Below are 19,361 nucleotides of genomic sequence, written 5' to 3' on the forward strand. Positions count from 1 at the left end.
GATGTTGCGCATGCATGACTGAACGAATCACTCCCCGAGACGACTCGTTCTTTCCGAGTCACAATTTGAAATGAACGAATTTGTTCAAAATGAACAAATCGTTCAAGAACGACCCATCCTACATTCTCCTTTGAATCTAATTCTAAAATGTTCAAATTAAATTATTGAACCTTAAAGATATCTGTAATATATTTATGTTTGTTCTGTTTACCCTGAGGGGTTATTGCTGCTCTCCCAGCTCTTATCTATGCTAGGCTGCATGGATGTGGAGGGAGTTCATGCCCAGAACAGAACCATACCGCCAATCCAAACTGTATGCTAATTGTTAATCATCTTTGACGATAGTGGTCCTGACAGAATTACATTTGAATAGACTGCAGCAAAAAATATATATTTTGTCACATTATTTTGTTTAGTTCAGAATCATGGGAAAATCGTGATCTCTATTTGAGGCAAAAAAAAAATTATTCTCAATTTATTCAGAATCGTGCAGCTCTATTACGAGATGTGAAAGGAGCGGCATATATAGACACAGGCATGTATATTACATCCGTATCGATACTATCAATCTGCCCACCGCTAGAAGAAGGTTGCTAATATAGACAAACTCATTCAATCTCAGTCATGTGTGGAGTAAAATATAGTTTATTAGACAAATACAAGCTTAACTGAGACACTTAAAAGCCCAAGAAGCAATTATAATACTTCATAGATTTTAGAAATTAAAACTAAAATCATAAAATTACTTTTTCCTGATTCAAATACAATCAGCAGACAATAAAAGTTGTTGATAAAATATAAGAAGATAATGTATTAATAAAAAAGGTAACATTGGCTCAATAATAACATTTAATCAGCAAATACATAAGCAAGTAAAAGTGAAAACTAATGAGCTGGATCTCTCTCCTACTGACTTACAAGTATGGATGATATCTGTTATCTATAAGTAGGGATGTATTACCATTCTTACAATCCTGCTTATTATTAAAAGCTTTCCTGTAGCTCAAATAGTAGAGCATGGTGCTAGCAACGCCAAGATCATGGGTTCGATTCCCAGGGAAAGCAAGAGCTGATAAAATGTAGAAACTGTAACTTGAATGCAGTGTCGCTTTGGATAAAAGTGTCTGCTAAATGCATAAATGTAAATGCTTATTAAACATATTGAACATAATATGAAACAAGTGAACAATATGTAACCCATAAGAAAGCACACTAATATAATTTATATGATGAAGCAAAATTATATACAGTCTACAGGAATAAAACTTTTGGCATTGTTCTTTGGAGAGGAACTTCATCTTTGAGTTGATCTGAATCTGAGTTGAATCTGTGAAAACTTTAGATAATGTTTCTTTGTCATGTCACCTGTAATGTCTGGTTAGAACAGATTTATCCAGATGATATTCTGTTGCTTGAATCATTATTGTGTCACATTTGATGAGGAAGCAGCATCAGACATGGAAGAGCTGGATCTGAAGACGATCTACTTACTGTGATTGTTTATTATATGTCTGTGTAGAGCAGATGAATCATTGAAACGCTTCCCACATGCAGTGCAGTGATACGGTTTCTCTCCAGTGTGGATCCTCTCATGTGTTTTCAGGTGTCCTGACTGATTGAATCTCTTGTCACAGTGTGAACACTTATAAGGCTTCTCTCCAGTGTGGATCCTCTCATGCAGTTTTAAACTGCTTACTGAAGTAAAAGTCTTTTCACACTCAAAGCACATGTATTCTCTCACACCAGTGTGTATTTTATCATGTTCTTTCAAACTTTGTAGATGTGAAAAACTCTTTCCACACAAATGACATGTATGTGGTTTCTCCTTTATATGAACTCTCAGGTGACTCTTCAGGTATGAAGCTATCAAAAATGTTTTGTCACAGTGATCACATGCGTACAGTTTCTCTCTAGTGTGGATGTTCATGTGTATCTTAAGGGTTGATGAGTATGAGAAACTCTTCCCGCACTGATCACAAGTGAACGGTTTCTCTCCAGAATGAACTCTCATATGGTCTGTAAGTTCTCCTTTTCGTGTGAAACTGCTCCCGCACTGATCACATGTGTACGGTTTCTCTCCAGTGTGGATCATCTCATGTGTTTTCAGATGTGCTGACTGATTGAATCTCTTGTTACAGTGTGAACACTTGTAAGGTTTCTCTCCAGTGTGGATCCTCTCATGTGTTTTCAGATATCCTAACAGACTGAATCTCTTGTCACAGTGTGAACACTTATAAGGTTTCTCTCCAGTGTGGATCCTCTCATGTGTTTTCAGATTTCCTAACTGACTGAATCTCTTGTCACAGTGTGAACACTTGTAAGGTTTCTCTCCAGTGTTGATCCTCTCATGTGTTTTCAGATTTCCTAACAGACTGAATCTCTTGTCACAGTGTGAACACTTGTAAGGTTTCTCTCCAGTGTGGATCCTCTCATGTGTTTTCAGATTTCCTAACAGACTGAATCTCTTGTCACAGTGTGAACACTTGTAAGGTTTCTCTCCAGTGTGGATCCTCTCATGTGTTTTCAGATTTCCTAACAGACTGAATCTCTTGTCACAGTGTGAACACTTGTAAGGTTTCTCTCCAGTGTGAATCTTCTCATGCAGTTTTAAACTGCCCGCTGTAGTAAAAGTCTTTTCACACTCAAAACACATGTACTCTCCCACACCAGTATGTCTCAATTCTTCTTTCTTTTCATCTTCAATCAACTCTGAAACAAGAGTAAAAACAGGACATTTGTCAGTAAAACAGAAAAGCAAAAGGACATAAAAATGAACCCTGATATAACAGCAGAAAGTAGATGATTGGGTAACACTTTATAATAATGTTCAGTTGTAAGTCATTTTTAAGTGATTGGTTGATGACGAACTAATCTTTTTAAAAACATTCATAAGCAATTAATAAGTGATTTGCTAATAATTTGTGTATTGTAGCGGGCTGAAGAATCACACGACAGGTTGCAGTGCCAGACTTGTGAATAACAGCAAATAGGTGAAGGTGCCAACGTGCTCCGTGCTCGTCCACAATCTCCAGGTGATTCTCTCGGTCGGCCGGCTGCGTGCAGGGTGCTCTGGGTCCTGTACGTGGGTGGCGGGCTGTGCGATCAGCTGGTGTCTGTGGAAATCAGAGAGACAGGGTTAGTTGGCCTTCTCTTGGAGACATCGCTCCCCAGTGTGTGCCAGCTCGGCCCTTTTCTAGCCCTCTCCAAACGAGCCGCAGCTGTGATCGCTCAGCCCGCTGTGATTGTGAGCAGGTGCAACTCCTTCGTTGCCAGGGCGACGCTGATAGGTGCCCGGGACACTTGTCACACTTCCCCCCCCTAAGCGTCGTCCTGGCACTCCGAGAGAGGGGGGAGGAGGCACCCTGACCGACCTGCAAAAGCTGCCCACAGGCGGGAGAGTCCGTCCGCGTTGGCGGTCCCTGCCCGATGTCGCACGTCAAAGTGGAAGTCCTGGAGCGCCAGGAACCACCGGGTCACCCGAGCATTGGTGTCCTTTGCTCGGGCCATCCACTGCAGCGGGGCGTGATCCGTAATGAGGGTGAACTTTCGGCCCAGGAGGTAATACTTCAGCTCCAGGACTGCCCACTTGACGGCCAACGCCTCCTTCTCCACCGCCGCGTACCGCTGCTCGGTTGTGGACAGCTTCCGGCTGATGTAGACCACCGGGTGTTCCTCACCGTCCTGTACTTGGGACAGCACGGCTCCCAGCCCGGTGTCGGACGCGTCCGTCTGTAACAAGAAGGGACAGTGAAAATCAGGAGCGCGTAACACTGGTTCCGCCGTGAGCGCCGTCTTCACCCTCTTAAAGGCGTCCTCCTCCTCGGGTCCCCACTTCACCCTTTCCGGCTGTCCCTTCTTGGTCAGGTCGGTCAGGGGTGACGCTAAGGAGGAGAAATTGGGTATAAAACATCTGTAATACCCAGCCAACCCCAAAAAGGCCCGTACCTGTTTCTTGGAGGTGGGCCGAGGGGCCGAGAGAACTGCTGCCACCTTTTTCTCCTGCGGACGGACCAGACCCCGGCCCACCTGGAACCCGAGGTACTGTGCTTCCGGCAGGGCGAGGTGACATTTCTTGGGGTTGGCGGTGAGCCCCGCCCGCCGCAGTTCGAGGAGCACCCTCCGGAGCCGCTCTAGATGGTCCTCCCAGGTCTCCGAGTGTATGACCACGTCGTCAATATACGCGGCTGCATAGGCCCGGTGGGGCCCCAGCAAGATGTTCATCATCCGTTGGAAGGTCGCTGGAGCCCCGTGCAGCCCGAAGGGGAGAACCCGGTATTGCCAGTGGCCGCTGGGGGTGGAGAATGCGGTCTTGGGCCGGGCGGAGTTGGTTAGTGGTACCTGCCAGTATCCTTTGGTGAGGTCGAGTGTGGATATAAACCGGGCTCTCCCCAGCCGCTCCAGCAGCTCGTCGACGCGCGGCATTGGATATCCGTCAAACTCGGAGACCTCGTTTAGGCGGCGAAAGTCGTTGCAAAACCGGAGGGTGCCGTCCGGCTTCGGGACCATGACGATGGGACTCGACCAGGGACTGCGGGAGGGCTCAATAACTCCTAGCCTTAGCATCTCTTGGATCTCCGCCTCAACAGCGTGTCGCCGAGCCTCTGGGATTCGGTAGGGCCGCTGACGCACAATGGTCCCTGGTGGAGTGCGGACGTCATGTTGTAGAACTGTGGTCCGCCCGGGTAGTGGGGAGAACACATCGGAGAACTGACCGACCAGATGTTGAAGCTCCGTCTTCTGGGCGGCCGTAAGGTGGGAGCTGATGTCGACGACCACGGGAGACGTGACTGCTAGTGCCGCCACCTGTGTCCTCGTCCCCTCCCAGCGCTTCAGGAGGTTGATGTGGTACAACTGGCTCTCTTTTCGTCGACCGGGCTGGCGTACCCGGTATGTCACGGGTCCCACCTTCTCCGTGACAATATATGGCCCTTGCCATTTGGCGAGAAATTTGCAGGCCGACGTGGGGACGAGGACCAGCACATGATCGCCCGGTTGGAGCTCCCGTGGGCAGGCCGCCCGGTCGTAACGTCGACGTTGCGCTTCTTGGGCAGCAGCCAGGTGCTCCCGGACGAGTGGCATGACGCGGTCAATCCTTTCCCTCATCTCCCTCACGTGCTCGATCGTGGTCCGATGGGCAGCGGGCTGCTGCTCCCAGGCCTCTTTGGCGACATCGAGCAGGCCGCGAGGCTGTCGCCCGAACAGAAGTTCGAAAGGTGTAAATCCTGTGGAGGCCTGGGGGACTTCCCGGATGCCGAAGAGGACGTACGGCAGCATCTGGTCCCAATTCCGTCGGTCGTCCGCAGCCACGCGACGGAGCATTTGCTTCAACGTCCGGTTGAATCTCTCGACTAGCCCATCGGTTTGGGGGTGGTAAACGGTGGTACGCAGTTGTTTTACCTTCAGGAGCCGGCAGAGGTCAGCCATCGTCCGGGACATGAAGGGAGTGCCCTGGTCGGTCAGTATCTCCCGGGGTATGCCGACCCGGCTGCACAGCAGAAACAGTTCCTGGGCAATGGCTTTTGACGTGGCTTTGCGCAACGGGATGGCCTCGGGGTATCGGGTGGCATAATCCACGATGACGAGTATGTGCTCATGGCCCCGGGTGGACTTCGGCAGCGGCCCTACTAAATCCATCCCTATCCGCTCGAAGGGCACCTCAATGATGGGTAGTGGAATCAGCGGAGAGGGGGGAGGAGTCCTGGGCTACGTCCGCTGGCATTCCGGGCACGCCTGACAGAACCGCTTCACTTCCGCGTCGAGACCGGGCCAATGAAAGCAATCCCTGATGCGTTGGGCGGTGTTCTGTGGACCCAGGTGGCCGGCCATCGGATGCGCGTGGGCCAGCTCCATCACTTCTCCGGTTTTTGAGTGGGGTACCACCAGGAGTTTCACTGTTTCCCCTCTCCGCTGGGCGACGCAGTACAGTAGGCCATTCTGGACGACGAAGTGAGGGACTGGATGCGGGGGCGGCTGAACGTCTTGTCCCTCGACTACCCTCACTTGTTTCCAGCCGTGCTTCAGCCGATCGTCCCCCATTTGCTCTTTTGCAAAGTCGCCCCCCCCCCAACCTGTTGAAAGACATCATAAAAAAGGTTAGAATTTTGGGAGGGGGACTCACCATCACGAGCGCTGTCCGAGGCCAGGAGGACGGGGCGCTGTCGGGGACGTCGGTTCGATGTCTTCCTCTTTTGGCGGTTCCCGGCCGGCTTGGCTGGCTGTGTGACTTCGGCAAGCAGGCGCTCAAATCCTGGCCAGTCTCTTCCGAGGAGGACGGGTACCGGCAGATCTTTAACCACGCCCACCTCCACGGGCCAGGTGCCCGGGCTCGTGGTGACGGTGACCTGCCGGGTTGGTACACTCCGGGTGTCGCCGTGCACACAGGTAATGGGCAGGCGGGCTTTGGCCCCCGCCCGTGGGGGAAACAGGGAGGCCCGTACCAGACTCACGGCGCTGCCTGAGTCTAGAAGAGCTTGGCATGGTCGTCCATTCACCGTCACCTCGGTCTGTGGTGCCTGATGCACTACACAGCCTGCCAGCCAAGCGCGGTTCGGCGAGCGAGGTGGCTCCGTGGGCATCGGCTCGTCTTGCGGGTCGGGAACCGCCGGCCTACTGACTGCGCGAGGGGTGCCCTCCGGCGTGCGCCGCTCCTGGAACACCCTCCGGGGAAAAGGCGGTGCTCGCTCCCCAGCTTCGCGCTGTTGTGTTGCCTCCGCGAGCTCGATGGCCTCCACGAGCTCCCCGACGGTCTGTGGGTTCCGCATCCCGGCTGCCTGCCGAAGAGGGCGTGGAAGAGCGTGGAGCAACCGGTCCACGACGACGCGCTCGGCTACTTGGGCCGCGCTGGGTTCCCCGGCGAGTAGCCAGTGGTGGGCGAGGCGGGAGAGATCGGCCGCTTGGGCGCGGGCCGGCAGTCGACTGTTGTACTCCCAGGTCCTGAATCGCTGCGCAGCCGAAATGGGTGACACTCCGACCCGGCCCAGGATTTCTCTTCGTAGGTTCTCGTATGAACCCACCAGGCCGATGGGCATGGAAAAATAAGCCTGCTGAGGCTCGCCAGTCAGCAGCGGCGCCAGAATCTGCGCCCACTCCTCTCGCGGCCAGTCCTCTCGTGCGGCGACGGCCTCAAACATCCGCAGATAGTTCTCCGCGTCGTCGTGGGCCGTCATCTTCGGCAGGAGCTGAGTGGCCTGGACGCGGGGATCGGGCAGCGGAACCCGTTGGGCAGCAGCAAAGTGAAGGGCGGCGACTTCCCTTTCGGTTTCCCCTTGTCGCGCTGCCATGTGCTCCACAATCTGCTGCTGCCGTATGCTCACCTCCGTCAGGTGCTTGAGGAGCTCGTCCATGTCTGGGGAGGAGTCACCGCCTGACAGAGAAAAAAAAAAAAAAAAAAAATCAAAAAAAAAACTGTGATTAGAACAGGTGTGTGGTGTCGGTTATTCTTCAGCAATCTGCCAGCATTCTCCACCAGTGTAGCGGGCTGAAGAATCACACGACAGGTTGCAGTGCAATAAAGACCCCGGAGGGTGTGTTTATTGTGCCAGACTTGTGAATAACAGCAAATAGGTGAAGGTGCCAACGTGCTCCGTGCTCGTCCACAATCTCCAGGTGATTCTCTCGGCCGGCCGGCTGCGTGCAGGGTGCTCTGGGTCCTGTACGTGGGTGGCGGGCTGTGCGATCAGCTGGTGTTTGTGGAAATCAGAGAGACAGGGTTAGTTGGCCTTCTCTTGGAGACATCGCTCCCCAGTGTGTGCCAGCTCGGCCCTTTTCTAGCCCTCTCCAAACGAGCCGCAGCTGTGATCACTCAGCCCGCTGTGATTGTGAGCAGGTGCAACTCCTTCGTTGCCAGGGCGACGCTGATAGGTGCCCGGGACACTTGTCACAGTATGTTTTGTTAATTCATTTATCTGGCATGGAGACTATCTGGCGTGGAGACTCGATCTAACATATATTTAGTTGAAAAAATAAGTACCCTGTTCATAGTAAAATTCCTGAGGCCCAGGTCAGGCACAAACCTGACACTTTCATCTGGCCCACATGCAGTGTGGAATGATGGCACTTGGGTGGTCCGCTCCTGTTTTCCAAATTTGGGTCACAAGTAAGCCAAAGGAAGGCCAAATATCAGCCATGAATAAACCATAAAAGCAGAACTGGTCCAAATCTGGGCCACATTTCTTTTAATTCTGGATCCAGATCCAACACTTTGCTCCAGCCCATATACCATGTGGAACAATGGCATTTGGGCAGTCAGGACCTGTTTGCCAGATTTGGGCCTCAAGTCAACCATAGCATTGCCACACGTAAGCCAACCAAATAAACCAAAACTAGCCCTAATGTGGGCCACAGTTGATTTTTATTCTAACCCTGGTCTTCCCAATATTCCTCATGTGGCCCACATGCTGCATGTCATGGTGGCATTTTGGCAGTGGTCCACAAGCAGGTCACTCCATAGCCCCATTTTAGCTAATAATGAACCAAATAAACCATAAATATTAATTATTTTGGCCACACCAAGGCTAAAGTGAGTTATACATCAACAATACTCTACACATTTTTAAGAACAAATTAAAAATGCCCTCCTTAAATAAGTTTAGAATGCTGTGTACACTGTAAAAACATCCTGACCCAGGTTTTGCACAAGCAGGAATTCAAATGGTCACAGATAAATATTCAAAGACACATTTCAATACTTTAAAATAAGTCTTTCACAAGTTTGAACCTAAATGCTTCTCACTCCGACTCTACTTACACAGTAAGTCTGTAAGTGTCCTGGCTATGCTGTGTTAAAGGGTCATGAAACCCCAGACTACTTTTTCTGAGATTTTAGCATAGGTGTTTGTGTTGCACATCATAGAAGACAATGTTAGTATCCAATAATTTTAACTGTTGGAGAAAACTGGTTAATTTTAAGCTTTTTTGCGCTATTTTCATCTTCCAGGTTTAAAATCTGCATCGTGTTGACATCACAATTTGTGACGTGGAAAGTGTCTGCTTCATAGAGCGTGTGCTGCAGAGAGTCAGATTTCACTGATCACGTGAAAAGAGGCGCTTTCAGTGCGAGCGCTACAGGTGTAGAGCCTGCTTTATAATCGTTGCGTCAGCACGAGCGCGAAAGTGCAGGAGGATTTGGTTTTCAAATCCGCTTCTTAAACCAGAGGTGAACATTTTGGCATTCTTGTAGAAAAAAAAAAAACATGCAAGTCCTCTTAGCAACAGTCAGTTTAGTTTCACTTTTCTTTTTGTTTTCGTTTTGAAAAGCTTGTTATCTTTGCTGTTTACCTCACATTAAGCTATGGAGGCTTTCCTTAATTTTTTAATATTATTATTATTTGATTCCTCAGTGTTTGTAATACAGCATGTGATGTGTCCTATGCCTCGTCTTATTCGTTTTTGTAAATAAATGCTATGTAAGCTAGTTTGTCATTGTAACGTACTGTTTTACCGTTGTTATGCTTTTTAATTAAGAATAACAATGAATCCATCTTTTGTTTTAGTCTTAAAAAAGTGAAAGGTAAAGCATGTAAAGCGTGACACTAAGATTGCAATTTTAAAAGTGAAAGCAAAAAAGGAATTCCTGTTCACAAAATTTAAAACAAATAATACTGATGAAAAAGAACGGGTTGAATGTTGAACACTTTCGTTACCATATAACTATGATAAAAGTTCATCAGCCTGCATTGATTAATCAAATGTTGTATCAAATAAATAAATAAAAAATTGCGACCAAATTATGTGGTCGTATGACCAACTGAGAAAGTTTAGGGGAAGTCGTGGCCTAATGGTTAGAGAGTCGGACTAATAATCCAAAGGTTGCGGGTTCGAGTCTCGGGCCGGCAGGGATTGTAGGTGAGGGGAGTGAATGTCCAGCGCTCTCTCTACCCTCAATACCACGACTGAGGTGCCCTTGAGCAAGACAACTGCTCCCTGGGTTTCAGCAGGTAGGGGTTTGCATGGGGTTTCAGAGGGGGGCGGGGTGGATTGAGTTCAGGGCTCTCACAGCCTGGGGGAAAAAGCTGTTGAGCAGTCTGGCAGAGCGGGCTCTGATGCTCCGGTACCGTCTTCCTGATGGTAGGAGCTGGAAGAGACTGTGGGAGGGATGGGTGGAGTCCTTCACGATGCTGTTGGTTTTGCTGGAGCATAGTGTAAGGAAAATGTCCAGGATGGAGGGGAGAGGGGCACCGATGATCTTTGCAGCTGTGTTCACTGTCCGCTGGAGGGTCTTGCGGTCAGCAGCACTGCAGTTCCCGTACCAGACAGTGATGCAGCTGGTCAGCACACTCTCAATAGTGCCTCTGTAGAATGTGGTGAGGATGGGTGAAGGGAGACTTGCTCTTTTCAGCCGGCGGAGAAAGTGAAGGCGCTGTTGTGCCTTTTTGGAGAGTGACCTGGTGTTGGTGGTCCTCTGTGGAATATGGCAAGCCCGCCATCTGAGAATATGGCAAGCCCGCCAGAGAAAGGCAAGTGCCCTCCAGTCCCTGCTCCTCGCAAGTGCCTTCCTAAGTCCCCGCTGGTCCCGTCCAGCTCCGCGCTGCCAGAGCGCCCCCGAGAGTCCGCGCTTCCAGAGCTCCCCCGAGAGTATCCGCTGGTCCCGTCCAGCTCCGCACTGTCCGAGTGCCCTCGAGAATCCGCGCTCCCAGAGTGCCCCCGAGAGTCCACGCTGTCCGAGCGCCCCCGAGAGTCTGTGCTGTCCGAACACCCTTTAGTGCCTGCTCCTCCAGAGCGCCATCTAGTACCCGATCCTCCTGAGTGTCCTCAAGTGACCACGCTTCCTGAGCGCCCACTGGAGCCTGCTCCTTTAGAGAGGAGCTTCCCCAAATTTTTTTTTTGGGGGGGGCTATATATCCCTGTCTGGGATAACCATAGAGGCCAGGGGGATGCAAGCCCTTCGAAAAAAAGCTCCCGGTCCAAGCTCCCGGTCCCGCCATGGCTTCCCGAGCCTCCAGACCCGCCAGGGCTTCCCAAGCCTCCAGTTCCGCCATGGCTCCCCGAGCCTCCAGTCCCGCCATGGCTCCGAGTCTCCTGATCCACCATGGTCTCCTGAGTCCCTGGATCCGCCCTGGAGGCTTCCCTTGTGTCCCTGCCCTGCACCGGCCTCCCCAGGGCGCCCCCCCCCCCTCCCCGATGTGACTGTTATGGTGCGGGATTCACAAATAACCTGCCTGATTTATCTCAACTGCTCTGTGTACCCATAAATACACATGAACTACATGAAATGACTAGTAACATGGGCACTATCTTCTCTAATACATTAGAAGCTGTTGCCCCCCTCAAATTGAAAAAAGCTTAGAGAAAAACATACTGCACCATGGTACAACAGTTATACCCATTCTCTCAAGAAAGAAACTCGTAATCTTGAGCGCAAATGGAGAAAAACTAACTTGGAAGTTTTAAGAATTGCGTGGAAAAACAGTATGTCCAGCTATAGACAGGCTCTAAAAACTGCCAGGGCAGAGCATATCCACAAACTCATAGATAATAACCAAAACAATCCAAGGTTCTTATTTAGCACAGTGGCTAGATTAACAAATAAACAGACACCGCCCGATCTAAATATTCCCTCAGTTTAATAGTAATGACTTTATGAATTTCTTTACTGATAAAATAGATAACATCAGAAATACAATATCAAATGTAGATTCTACTGCATCTAGTATTTCAGCTTCATTCATCGCACCCAAAGAAAAACTGCAGTGCTTTACAACTATAGGACAGGAAGAGCTAAATAAACTTATCAGTGCATCTAAACCAACAACGTGTTTATTAGATCCTGTACCCACTAAACTACTGAAAGAGTTGTTACCCGTTGCAGAAAAACCGCTTCTCAATATTATTAACTCATTGTTATCTTTAGGTCACGTCCCAAAACCATTCAAGCTGGCTAAAATCCCCCCCTTTGCAACCCTAATCACAATGCACTGGGTCAATTGGTCAATCAGAGTAGACTGCACTTGTCAGAAGGAGGGACTTTGTAGAAAACAAAGTGTTTGAGAGAGGCGGGGCATAGAGGTCCTACAATAATGTACAGTATTTGAAAAATTATATGTTTTTTGAACATTAAAGCATGTAAACATATTCTGTTACACCATATACACATAATAATGATCTTTTATAAAGCATCATATGACCCCTTTAAAAAAAACAAAAAAACAAAAAAAACCTTGCTACGTGTACTGCGTTAGGCTAACCAAGACTTGTCATTGCACTTGCATGTTGTTGCTCTTTTGTTGGTTTTGATTGTTTCTATTGTCCTCATGTGTAAGTCGCTTTTGATAAAAGCATCTGCTAAATGATTAAATGTAAACATCTTTGCCAAAACTGGCCCAGGTACTGTTTAGGACAGTGGTTGGCAACAGGCGGCCTGCCAGCAATAATATATGGCTCGCACCCGTATCCATATTTTGATAGGGGCTGGTTCTTAAATAGATCCGCCATGACAGCAGCAGTTATTCACAATCAGAGTATGTGAGAAACGCATCGATCCATAGGTAAAATAACTGATGAAAATGTACTTTTATTTTAATCACAAACAAAATCTGCACTGCAAAAAGCAGCAATTGTCAAGCAACTTGTCATGTGGTAGGAAAAAAATTTGCGCACAATGAGGGGTCAACTCCTTGAGTAGTGACACAGTGAGCGGACAGGAGGAGAGTTCAGCTTTACTGGAGACACGCGATCGACAAACTTTAAACTTGTGATTTCAAATTATGCTGCACTTTACGCTTTTGCCCACTGTCATATTCATGTCATGACCAATGTGCTGTAAGTAAAATGAGCGTTACCTCGGCTTTATTTAAAAAAATACGATTCCCAATGCACACAAATGTCCCAGAATACTGAGTGCCCTGTTGGTTACAGTGTTTACTTCCTTTTTTTAATTATATTTTAATAAATATTTTATTTATTTGTGAAAATTACTTTGTCTTCTAAAGTATAAGTATGTTTATTTTACACTTTTTTTAATCAATTTTTACATAATTTCAAATTGATTAAATATTAACTAAAATAGATACAATTATATCGGCTTTATATCGGCCACATTGCTTTCCAAGATATCGGCATTGGCTGTCAAAAAACCCATATCAGTCGACCACTATTTTGTACGGGCCATAAGAAGGCCAGCAGTGCCGTATTATTGCCTTAAGTGGCCCACATCCACATGCTATCTGGGTAGGAAGTGTTCCTTATTATTTCATGCTTAAGCAAAATTATGAAACAGCTCTAGAGATTTTTCCTGTTACAATAAGCCATAATATAGAACTGCCTGGAGCTTCATAAAAATGTCATCAGCATTATAAAAAAAAAATAAAGAAGAATAAACACCAACCTGTTAGTTGTTGAGTATCTTCAGTGTGTTTGATTCTGCAGGGTTTTGGATCTCTCATCTTCTCTCTGTCCTCTTTAATAAACTCAGTCTTTCCTGATGATTTGATGCTCGTCTTGTGGTCGCTTCTGCCTTTTCTATGAAGAATCACTCTCAAAGTCTTGGGGTTTCGATGCCAGGAAATAGACTTTATTAAAACAAGAAAATAAAGCTGAGAAGCCTCGTGCAGGAAAGTTCTCCCGAACGTAATCTGCGTCCTCTTTAAATAGCCCTTCCTCCAGGCGTGCTCAATACATTTCGTACATGTGGCTTTACCTTTTTAGTCTGTGTTTTCCTTACATATATTTAGAAAGGGCTCCTTATATGGCCTTGCAGCTGTTGCCCATTTTGAGGGTCTGCTCATCTCATTCGTGCAGGCCTCAGAAACACTCAGGCATATGATTATAATGGAAGAATGATGATGTGATTGTTGTGGGAGGAGCTTCACTGAACATGAATTTCTGTGTGGAAAAGCAGATTTGCCAAAATAAACAATATATCCATGAGGCATTAGGTGTTGTCTCTTTGTAAATCATTACATTACTATATTATACTACTGTAGTGAACCATGACTCTTGAACCATTGTCGGTGGAAAAGCAAACTACCAGCCTAGCTTACAGTGTCTTCTTCTAAAAGTCATCGCTGACAGTTCCACCTCTGAAACAAGAGGCTATTCCAGCTAGGGATGGGTATCGTTTACATTTTATCCATACTGATACTACTTATCAATACTGTTATCGATCCTATTTGGTGCAAAATGATATGATGTGAAAAGTTGTTGAAAATTTCAAGTAATTTTATTAATGCTGAATTTCAGCAACTGTATTAAAGTTCTTCAGTCAGGAGCAGGGAGTTATTTTTCTCTTTGTGTATTATTTTATTAACATTTAAAGGAATAGTTCACCCATACATGAAAATTGTCATCTTTTACTCAATCTCAAGTTGTTTTAAACCTGAATGAGTTTCTTTATTCTGTTAAACATAAAAAAATATTTTGAAGAATGTATTAATTTTATTCTTATGCTGAACACAAAAAAAAGATATGTTGAACTGATGAATGTGGATAACCAAACAGTTGCTGGTGACTTCCATTTTTTTAAGTCAGTGGGGACCAGCAACTGTTTGGTTACCCACATTCTAGGGCTGTGCAATTAATTTAATTCAATTATCATGCACATCTCGTCAATAAAGCCGGTTCAGTGATTGAAACTGTTGTCAATCAAGTTGTCATTTAAAATCCGAACATCATTGGTAATGTTATTGTTTTAGTGATTATGTAAACAAAAAGTCATTTTAGAATCAGAATCAATTTATTTGCTGTTTGTTGATTTTTAAATATAAAACTGAAGTGATTTATGTATCGGTACTTTTTGAACATCTCCAGCACATTTTAACAATACCGTGATAATACTGATAACCGTGATAACTTTGGTCACTATAATCGTGATAATAAATGTTCATACCATCACATCCCTAATACAGGTTTGGTACAACATGACAGCGAGTAAATAATGACAGAGTTTAAATTTTATGGTTAACTATCCCTTTAATGAAAATCGACAGCATTCTGTCCCTGAGCATCTGTTTCTCTCCGTTTACTTTCACTTTAGACATAACTAACTGTGTTTATATGTAAACCTTGTGTGTTTTTGACAGTATTAGAACGATCAGATGATAGCTAAGATAAAGTAATCATGTGCTGTTTAACCGGCCTTTTAGCGTACGCACGCTTCAGGTGTAAGCGCATGTCAGAAAAGCATGCCAATTAAATGTTTAACCAGCAAGGCTTTAAAATAAAGCACACGCAAAAAATTTATTTTTGTGATTGCGAATATGTGCAGTGTCTCGTGAGCTTTGTCCTGAAGCTTACCGGTAGTCCGGTATTGACCCAATTATGTACCGGTTCTCGGTCCCCATCCCTAATTCCAGCCTTAATGTGGTCTCATACCGGACGAGAAGCACAGTGCTGCTCCGCACCACGTCTTTAAAATTCACACACATTGTTTTCTATGAGAGCACATACACCGCGGATCCCAGCTGTGACTCTGGGCGCTGTTCAAATGCCAGGAGCCTATGCAAAATGTCAATTATTTTACCAAAATCAGAGAGATCATACAAAATGCATGTTATTTTATTTAGTACTGACCTGAATAAGCTATTTCACATAAAAGATGTTTACATATAGTCCACAAGAGAAATTAAGATGAATTTATAAAAATAACCCCGTTCAAAAGTTTACACCCCCCTTGATTCTTAATACTGTGTTATTAGCTGAATAAGGTGTTTTTTTTTTTGTTTAGTGATAGTTGTTCACAAACTGTCTGCTGTTCTTCAGAAAAATCCCACAAATTCTTTGGTTTTACAGCATTTTTGTGTATTTGAACCCTTTCTAACAATGCCTGTATGATTTTGACATTCATCTTTTCACACTGAGGACAGTTGAGGGACTCATATATAACTATTACAGAAGGATCAAACACTCTCTGATGCTTGAGAAGGAAAAACCATGCATTAAGAGCCGGGGGTGAACACTTTTTGAATTTGAAGATCAGGGTAAATTTTATTTATTTTGACTAACATGTAAATATCTTCTGTAGCTTCTGAAGGGCAGTACTAAATATAAAAAAAAATATGATATATATAGGCAAAATAAGAAAAATTTAGACCGTCATTCTGTTCATAAGTTTTTCACAGAATGAATTTAAAATAATTTTAAAACACACAGGTTTGTAGTAGGTTCCTAGTGACAAGAATGACTTACTACAGGTGAGACTTTAATATATATATAATTCAACAAAATATTTTCCTTTTGAAGTACATAGTGTCCAGATTGACTTAATACATGTGTTTCATATTTACAAAGTACACAACCACAACACTTGAATACTTTACATCAATTACCTCTCTATAGCAAGAATAAAATAATAATTCAGCAAAATGTTGTATTTCACTTCAGTAAGTGTCTGACTGAGAGCTAACTTACATGTTTAAGTAAAGTGGATTTATTTTCCTCATTTGTGAAACTATTTGTCCTGAACAACTCCGTATTCAACTCATGTTTTATGAACAGAGGACTATTAGACACAATATGATCGTTTTTAACATTTGAACGAAGAGCATTTCTGGAGTAAAAGTCTGAGTCCCAATGTGCATACTATCCATCCTAAATACTATGTACTAGCAGTAGTTTTCAGTACTATTTAGGACAGATAGGGTGGATAGTATGCAGATTGGGACTCAGGGAAAGTCTCTTTCTGCTCTAAACACGTTCAGTAAATCACTCCAGCGATATTCATACGAGAAGATGATATTAACCTCACATTCCTGCTGCCCTCAAACTTAATTACGCAGAATAACCCATGCATTACACCAAAAAGCAAATAATAGAGAAGAAAGAGAAGAAAACGTGGACTCACCTCACCGTAAACTCTGTCTCTCGCGCATGCGCACACCGAGTGATCCTCACGAGCTGCAGAGTGAAGCAGAGCGTCTCGAGCGCCCCCAGGCGGCCGCACTCAGTATAGTCACTAACCCCGCCCCTCATTCAAACCATACGTTGTTCATTCAGGCTCTTTTACGGCCATTCTCATGTAAGTGATGATATTGGTAACGTTCTCACTGCAGTCTGGAATGTGAAAACAACATGATGTACCCATCATTTTACAGACTCCTGGTTAATTTTGTCTGTGAAGGCAAATTAATTGATTACAAAACAAGTACATATTCACTGGAAGCCGGGCTAAATGAGTAAACACTGCCACTCTGACATGGGCCAGATCCTCAGTCACTTCTCATATACCAAATACGAACCTTGCATGCTGTTTTGTAAAACTATTATTTCCAACATAATACAATAAGACCTTTTTGAGTTCAATACTCAATAGTGGTATACAAAAATAGAGACAAATAAATACCATACCTTAATCATCAAATCATTTTAAGTCTCTATCGTAATTCCTCATTTTTACTAAGCTTTACTTTCACCACAGATCCATTTGCAATCATGAAGGTGTTTATACAGGATCCTGGCATTTGTTGACATGCGCCTCAGATCTCTTTCTCTCTCCGTTCCTCCTCCTGAGATGCTGATGGAACTTTTCGGCAGTGGCTGTCGTGACTCCATGTTGCCCTCTCAGCTACCTTCACAGCCATGTGGATAGTCAGAAGCACCTAGAACGGTCCCAGCCACCTTTTCGCCTTCCAACTCTTTCTCCTCAGATGTCATACCACCACGAAATCTCCTGGTTTGATGTCATGCAAGGGAGTTTCAGCAACGTTCCCCTGGGCAGCTTTCACCTGCACCCAGACATTAGACAACAGAGAAGACTTTTCTTTGCAGCAACTCAACATATCATGCTCACACAATTCTGTTGATGGCAGCTGTTGTTTACCTCCATCTAATCCCATAAAAGGTGGGTGACCAAAGAGAATGTCAAATGGGCTCAGGTTTACCCATGCCATTATGGGTATTACAGAGCAGACATCTCTTACAAAAGTTTTCAGCAAAAGTTGTGAACCAGTTTTCAAGTGGTACATCAGAAAGATCTGGACGCGGTGTACACACTTGTTCTAGCACAGTTAGACAACAATGGTGCTCTTCCCCATCCTCCTGCGTAGGAAGGAGAGTAGCAGCATTCAATGTTGTGCATCGTCTAACAGTGATATTCGGCATATCATGCAAGATAGTGTGGTATCGTAACCAATGAGCCGTTGATAAATGCAATGTTTTCCGTTCGTGCAGGATCATGGACACAACGGGTGGCACGTTTAAAATCAGGTCAGAGTAACCTACAAATTCTCTAGACGCCATCATGGTCTGTTCAGCAGCAGCCACCGCCCTCAGACAGTGTGGCAGGCCTGCTGCGACTGGATCTAGTTTGCTGGAAAAATAGGCCACAGGTCTCAATCGGTCTCCATGATTTTGCAGTAAAACAGAAGTCATAAACCCATTTTTCTCATCCACCATCTGAACAAAAGACTCAGTCGGTACCGGTAGGCCCAAATTGTTTCCAATCAATTTTGTCAGTCGACTTCAACCCCTTCCCTATTGTTAGGGCTCTCAGAGGCTGCTCAAGAATTGCATAATTTGGAATAAATGTTCGACAATATGAACACATTTCCAAAAATGCCAGCATTTGCTTCTTTGTGATTGGTTTTGGTACATATTTAATGCCTTGAATTCTTTTGTCAGACAGGGATTTGCTATTTGTTATTATGATATGACCCAAAAATGTAACTTGTTGTTTCACAAACTGCAGTTTAGACAAGCTGACCTTGTGGCCCTCCCGAGACAGATGCTTCAGGAGAGTCACAGTGTCCGCGACACACGTGGCTTCATCACGTACTGTAACAAAGCAGTTCCAGCTGTCAGGGTCAAAGGTTCCAGACTAAGTGCTTCGTTATAAAGAGTGGGGCTGTCACAGTACCCCTGGCCCATTCTCTTGAATGTATATCCTTTACCATCAAATTCAAATGCAAACCAGAATTGACTGTCTTTATCCACTGGCACACTACAAAATGCATTAGCCAAATCTACCACTGAGAAGAATGTTGCATCTTGTGGTATTTGTGACAAAATCGTGTATGGATTTGGAACTGATGGAGCCCTTTGTCTGACAGCTGCATTTACTGCCTGTAGATCCTGCACAAAACGCCACTCTGTGGGTTGAAAGTTGTCTCTTGTCTTTTTCACAGGAAGAATTGAGGTTCTTATTGGGCAATCACTGCAATCAACAATTATGACTTCTTCAAAACAGACACCAGTCCTAACAGGAGTGGACATTCCAGCAAATTCTCCCCAAGATCAGACTGTGTAATGCTCAGATAAATGGCCAACGACCCAAGAACTTCACCACAGGTTCCACAGGCCTCAGTTAAAATGTTAAATTATAAAAATCATGACAGTAAATCACATACAGATTCTGTGCCTCTCCACTCGTCCTCCAGACTCTGGGACCGTGATTTCCAAATGAAATGCCAAATTTACTTTCATCTGATAAAAGG

The 19,361-nt window shown here is 45.3% G+C and overlaps 1 protein-coding gene across 2 annotated transcripts; it reads right to left on the bottom strand.

Moving 5' to 3' along the window:
- Window positions 1-628: 628 nt before the first annotated feature.
- LOC306852837 (uncharacterized protein) lies at window positions 629-16,811 on the bottom strand. 2 transcript variants are annotated; one of them, XM_079389943.1, is made up of 4 exons: window positions 16,775-16,811; window positions 13,322-13,818; window positions 2,971-3,113; window positions 635-2,709 (listed from the first exon to the last, which is right to left on the bottom strand). In XM_079389943.1, exon 4 carries the CDS (start codon window positions 2,651-2,653, stop codon window positions 1,484-1,486), a length of 1,170 nt encoding a protein of 389 aa, XP_079246069.1. In that variant the 5' UTR covers window positions 2,654-2,709; window positions 2,971-3,113; window positions 13,322-13,818; window positions 16,775-16,811; the 3' UTR covers window positions 635-1,483. The 2 variants fall into 2 exon arrangements, with proteins under 2 accessions (XP_079246068.1, XP_079246069.1); XM_079389942.1 differs by lacking the exon at window positions 2,971-3,113 and having other exon boundaries at window positions 629-2,709.
- Window positions 16,812-19,361: the final 2,550 nt, after the last annotated feature.

Source organism: Barbus barbus (genome assembly GCF_936440315.1).
Source record: "Barbus barbus genome assembly, chromosome: 3".
Classification (NCBI taxonomy): domain Eukaryota; kingdom Metazoa; phylum Chordata; class Actinopteri; order Cypriniformes; family Cyprinidae; genus Barbus; species Barbus barbus.